Source organism: Aptenodytes forsteri, unplaced genomic scaffold, assembly GCF_000699145.1.
Source record: "Aptenodytes forsteri isolate BGI_AS27 unplaced genomic scaffold, ASM69914v1 Scaffold119, whole genome shotgun sequence".
In the NCBI taxonomy this organism is placed as follows: Eukaryota; Metazoa; Chordata; class Aves; order Sphenisciformes; family Spheniscidae; genus Aptenodytes; species Aptenodytes forsteri.
This window is the reverse complement of record NW_008796165.1, coordinates 12,582,797-12,588,941: the sequence shown is the minus strand read 5'-3', so window position 1 is coordinate 12,588,941 and position 6,145 is coordinate 12,582,797. Positions and strand designations below refer to the sequence as shown.

The 6,145-nt window shown below is 40.4% G+C and overlaps 1 protein-coding gene across 1 annotated transcript in view; it reads right to left on the bottom strand.

The window, feature by feature from the left end:
• Positions 1-6,145, bottom strand: part of PATJ (PATJ, crumbs cell polarity complex component) — a 155,416-nt gene that overhangs the window by 49,960 nt on the left and 99,311 nt on the right. Inside the window, exon 28 of the mRNA XM_019474145.1 lies at positions 3,482-3,573. Within this exon, the coding sequence (XP_019329690.1) occupies positions 3,482-3,573 (92 nt within the window). The remainder of the gene's footprint in view (positions 1-3,481; positions 3,574-6,145) is intronic.

Genomic DNA, 6,145 nt, shown 5'->3' with positions numbered 1-6,145 from the left:
CACAAAATTCCCGGAAATTAAAAAAAAAAAAAAAAAAAAAAAGTAAAGTGACACTATAACTGCAAATCTTTTAGATGCTATTACAAGCTCATGTAATTAACGAGACCACTGGGAAACAGTGCTGTGTTAAGACCTATATTTTGGAATCTGGCCAAAATCAACTGTTTTAAATAATCATTGTCAACTTAATTGAGGAAAAGATGCTTATAAACCAGAGCAAGAAGCCTTCAAATGTAAGGGGACGCCTGTGATTCTCACAGCACTTACTGCACTATGTCTCATCAGCAAAAATTGCAGGAAAGGGTGGGAATGCAATTGTAACACTACCTGGGCATAAAAAAAAGTGTGAACAGATTTTTATAGCACAGATGGTAAGTTAGAATTTTAGTAAAAAGTCAAAAAGGCTGAGGACACCTTCTATTCTTTATTTTTTCCTAGAAAAAATAAATGTGGGTGCAACAAAATCCAAGTTATTTAATGACAGTTATTACAGTTCTCACAGAAAGGCTTTTCTGTGCCCAGGCATTTCTGGGCTTCTTTCATAACTGATTAAAGAGTTTATGGAAACATCCCCCTGCCCTGCACATGAACCAAAACACCAGAAATAGGAAAACCTTGATGCTGTTTCCTGCTTCAAAGTGAAAAGCAGCAAGCTTATCGCTGAGCATCCTTCGTCTGAGGAAAATAAGGCCTCAGGATATCAAAGAGGGCACTTTTTAGTAATAGTCCAAGAGTCCCACTAGTTTTGCTTTTATGTCATAGGTCAGCTGAGTCACGCATGCAGGAACGTTTTAGGTTGTAGAATGACGTGTTTCTGGAAAACTATAACCTACTCAGGCCTTTCACTGGTGAAATTAGAATATTAATATCTTCATGCACATGAAGACCAAACCCATTTTTCTCATAACTCCTGCAGTACACATTATTCTTCTATGGTGAGCTGTGGCCTCTTCTTACTGTGTGCTCCAGGATGTGTTTTGGCTATGTTATACTACGGGCCTTCTACCTTTAAAAGAAGTTGCATGGGTAACAGCGCTCAGGAGGAGGAAAGTAGTATTTCTGTTGCAACTGGCTCCTCCTCGTTTTCAAAGCATAACAAATGTAACGGTATCCTGCTCTTTCCACATCATTAGAGCTCAGAGGAACACATCTGAAATCAGCCAAGCAGCAAACCTACCAGGAGAGCTGAGTCTGCTACACTCAGCGCTTTGTTCTTAGCTGGAAAAGCTATTGCACATGCACGTACGAGAGATGGAGATTCAAGACGCCTGTTGCTGCTCTTATTTATTACAGCTGGCACCACAATGCATTAAGCAGTGGCATTTCAATACCTCCATTTTATATTATAATTTTGAAATAAGTTGATAAAGCAAGCAAAAACTTTTCCTACCAAACTTCACCACAGACAAGACTTCTGTGCTGGCAGTCTTTTGGTTTGTGTTTTCAGTCAATCATATCCATTAGTTTTGTGGTCTAAGGTATGGGAACTGGAAGCACCAAGATAGAATGGGCTCATGGAATATTTTTTGCATGAGAAAAGAAAATTATTCTTGTTTCTCCTTAAAATTCACCTTTAAGAGAGACAGCGTGATCTGGCTTTGCTAAAATTTTGAAACACCCCTCTTACTATGAGAAGTTGACCATATATCAAAAAAAAGGTGACAGTTTTCTCTCTGCATTAGAGCCAGTGCTCTAGTTACTAACGACATTCTCTCAGTGGGAGAATTTCTTTTCATTGCTGTTCGAATGGCTGCTCAGGTCAAGCGAACAGACCCATCAGTTGTCAGAGCACTCTAATGCAAGGACGAGAGCAATGACAAGATGTGTGCTCTTGGGAAGTGTGAAGACATAAGTTTACAACCTCAGCAGCAGCATTTAAAAATGGAAACTTTTTTTTTTAAAGCTCTAAAGACAAGATTTATCTGATGGTATTTCCAATATCTACTAATTATGATCATTAAGACAACTTTTTGCCTTGAAATCCACTTCTACACAGACAATCTGAAAAGGGGAATTATGGCTAAGAACTTACATGGCCTTTATGTCTTCAACACAATACAAAATATGCACCAAGGATTTCCAATCCATGGGCGACTTGAGCTAACGCACCCTTTGTTGCAGCTCTGTGGAGCGAAGTGCTCTGCAGCCAGCCGCAGTGCTCAGTGCAGCAGGGTGGGTTGCAAGAAGCCCATGCTCTCCATGCTGCACGACAGCACTAACCCAGCCCTGGGTTTTGGTTTCCTAAGTTGTGGTTCTGCCTCTGGAGCTTCCAACCAGACACATTTTCCACACGCAATTAAGTAATGGTGAGTGAGTTGTTGTACATGACGTTTAATTTTCAATAGCTGGGGAAAGTAACACAGGAGCTGCAGGCAAGATCATTAATCTCCTCCAGATCCTCTGTGCTGCCAAGTATAGCAACTCATTCTTCACTGCGCTAATGCTGCTCTTCCATCATTTCTGTGTATGCTGTACCAGGCAGAGCCATGTGAGTAAATGTACGCATTTATATGCATTCACCCACAGATTATTACATTGTTCACAGGTAAGCTGTGTATGAGTGAAGAATATAAAACAGTATCAAGTATGATGTATATGTTGGTGGAAAGACCACATTACAAAATGGCATAGGGATAAGTGCCCAATGAAAGTCACAGCTGGAATAGATGCATTTATGAAATTCCAATATATTAAAGCATATATGAGTTCTGGGAAAGAGGCAGCTTCTTCCCAGACCTCCCACCCAGGGTCATAAGAGTACCAATTCCTGAACTACAGAGTGAATGCATGGAGGTGTCCTTAATTCACATATAAAGAGGAAAAATTTTCGTGCTTGGAGTAAAAGAAAATATGCCCACATGTAATTCTTATGCAGATGAAAGGTTGTTTTAGCATATTCCCTCCTACAGAAGCCACCCCAGTGCTCCTTGTCAAAGTCAGGTTCCCCACCTGTACAAATAAGCCCTAGCTCACCTTTTAAATCCTCTTTTGACACCCATACAAAGCTATCCTTCACACACACACACAGAGCCCATGCTCCATGTACTCCATCCACACTTGCTTGCTCCCCTCACAGCAGCTCGCTCTCCAGCCCCAAGCCTCTGCAACATTTTCACTCCCTTCTGGCAGTATGGGTGAAGCAAGCTGCCCACCCCATCTTTGTGCTGGCAGAACCAACCTAAAGCACTTTAGTAAGTTCTAGGGGAAGAAGTTCTTATCAGGGTGCTCTCAAACCCAAGAGGGACAGCTCAAGTCTTCAGCAGACACCCCTAAAATAGGCATTAAATTACTTTAGATCTTATTTTTTTACATTATTAAGGAGAACTCTTCAACAGCCCTGAGATAAACAGTCAAGGAAAAGGTTTATTTCACTTCAAAGAGAACTGAGCGAGTTCAGCATTTTCAAAACCGGCTAAATATGTAAATATGTAATGTAATAGGCTAAAGTGCAAACAAATGTTTTGATGAGAACTGTTCTTACCGTATGAAAACTAGCTTGACCTTTGATGGGGCAGTCTTAATGATTGCAGAAGCATTCTGGTGACTTCTTCCATACAATATCTGATTGTTTATCTGTTAGAAGAAAATGAAGATTTTCATCTAAGTGAGGAAGTATGCATTGCTTTAATTTATACCACCAAGACTTCCAAATTTACTGTGGGATAAAAAGATAAGACTCAAAGAAAATGCGGTCCGCAAAATATAAATCATGTAACTTTTAAGGTTCTTACAGACAGGAATACCAACGTTGCACTGATAGATATACCTGTCTGTACAGTGTTGTAGAGACAGAAATACCAGAGCTGAGGCACTAAGAGCCTCCTTCAGGCACAGCTGTGCTGCAGAAAGACATCATATGATAAGCACATAGGAGGAGACGGGCACTGCTCAGCTTGGCCTTGGACTGCCCAAGGCTGTTGCCCTTTCCCTCAGCCAACTACTGGAGAGGATGGGGGACAGTCTGCAACTGAGCAGCAACACTTTAACCATTTCTCATCAGCTTTCTTATCATTCCTTCTGAAAGGATAAATCCTAATTTGATTTTAAGAACATCCTCTTTCTCATACTGATTCCATAATGGACCACAGAATTGCAGCCTTAGAACAGATTTTAAAATATTACATTTTCAGTATCTTAGACTCCAATTTGTCAAAGAAAAAATACTATATTAATAGCAAAACATTCCAAGTTTTATTCTAGACCAATATAAAACAGGAACGAATGCAGAGCTAATTTAGTCTTATTAGTAAGCCACAAATGAGAGAAATCTTTTACTCTTTTTCACAGATCCATAGAATGGATTTTAAGTATTGTTCCCAGATTTTTGGAAAACAACTTCATCTGAGAAGAGTCATATAGATATGACAATAGCACAGATTTTGAGACAGACATTCCTATACCTTACCTACAGGCAAACTGGCAGTTTAGGAAAACTTGCTGTTAAGATTGTGCTGACTCCTCAGTTCTGCTGAAGGAAACAGAACTGATAGCCATGGAGACAAAGGACAATTTAAGGACATACCACATCACTTTTCCTGTGATGGATCAAACACCTAAGCACAGCAACAGACACCAAGTACTATTTTGGACACTTTAGCTGCATGCAAGCAAATGCTGCAGTTTTCAGAGGGGAATAGCTTGGCTTTAATACAGTATGTGCTTCAGGACTTTCCTTTCTGTAGGAACTAGAAGTCCTTTCCCAGTTTGAGGAAAATAAGATGCTTACTGTTTCCCAGTGCCATGCTCAGCAAGTGGGACTTCAACAAGGACAACAGCATTTCTGAGATGAATATAGTAGTTACTTCCAAGCCACCCAAAAGCATACTCAGTATCATACCACAAAAATAACCTGCAGCATAAAAATGGAATATTTAAAGCATTTCATTCATTTCAAAGGCAAGGCTTGTGTTTAACACCTTCCTCCACCTCAGCCTGCCTGCAATGCCCTGAGTTTCTTGGGCTTCAGCTCCCCTTCGTTAATGCCTCCTACCTCAGAGGTATCCTAAGAGGATGCTCGCCTTTCAGCTCAGGCATTGTACAAACTACAGTCATGAAGATCATAGGCAGAACATAAGGTAGATATGAATAACACAAAAAATTTAAAGAAAGTAAAAGCTGAGCTGAGTATGATGGGGAAAAAAAAGACTATGTCAAGGAGATTAACAAAACCTTTGAGCAGTCTTTTAGTTGTACCCTGATGATTTTCAGATTTAAAACTAAGCTGAAGCGAACACTTAGCAAGGTGGTGAAGGAAAGCATCCTCCCCTGACAGCAGGGAGCAGGACTACCAGAGCTGTCTTCCTTCAACTTTGACAATTCAGACTGGAATAAGCACCAAGATAACAACGTTCTGTGGAAGAACAATTATTTACCTACACCTGAATACCTGTGAACATGAACATGGAAACTAATTCAAAAGCTACATTTAACATCTTTTATTTTGTCCAAAAAAGAAGGCAAAACTTTAAAGATGAAGAAAAAGAAATTGAAATGAATAGTATTTGAAGTCATGATGTTAGTTCAGGTTCACTGTTCAGCTCGTCCTGTGTCTTGCTGTCTAAGCAAGTATCAGAGGCTTCCAAGCATGCAGAATAATCCGCTATTTAACTCTGTCAAAATTCCCACTCCAAGCATCTTGATTAGATTAATGCACCTCTCTGGAGCTGGAGCGTTCATAGACCCTTCCAAAGTGAGCAGCCAGCTTCATTTCAATACTGCAATTTTTTCCTTCCACTCTTCATTTACAACAAAATATTTACATTCACAACAAAATATTTACATTCACATTTGATATACCAATGCTGTTTAAAACAATAATGATAATGGATAACTCAAAAAGTTGCAGTCAATGGCTCGATGTCCAAGTGGAGACCAGTGACGAGTGGCGTTCCTCAGGAGTTGGTATTGGGACTGGTGCTGTTTAACATCTTTGTTGGCGACATGGACAGTGGGATTGAGTGCACCCTCAGCAAGTTTGCCGACGACACCAAGCTGTGTAGTGTGGTCGACACACTGGAGGGAAGGGATGCCATCCAGAGGGACCTTGACAGGCTTGAGAAGTGGGTCCATGTGAACCTCATGAAGTTCAACAAGGCCAAGTGCAAGGTCCCGCACATGGGTCGGGGCAATCCCAAGCACAAATACA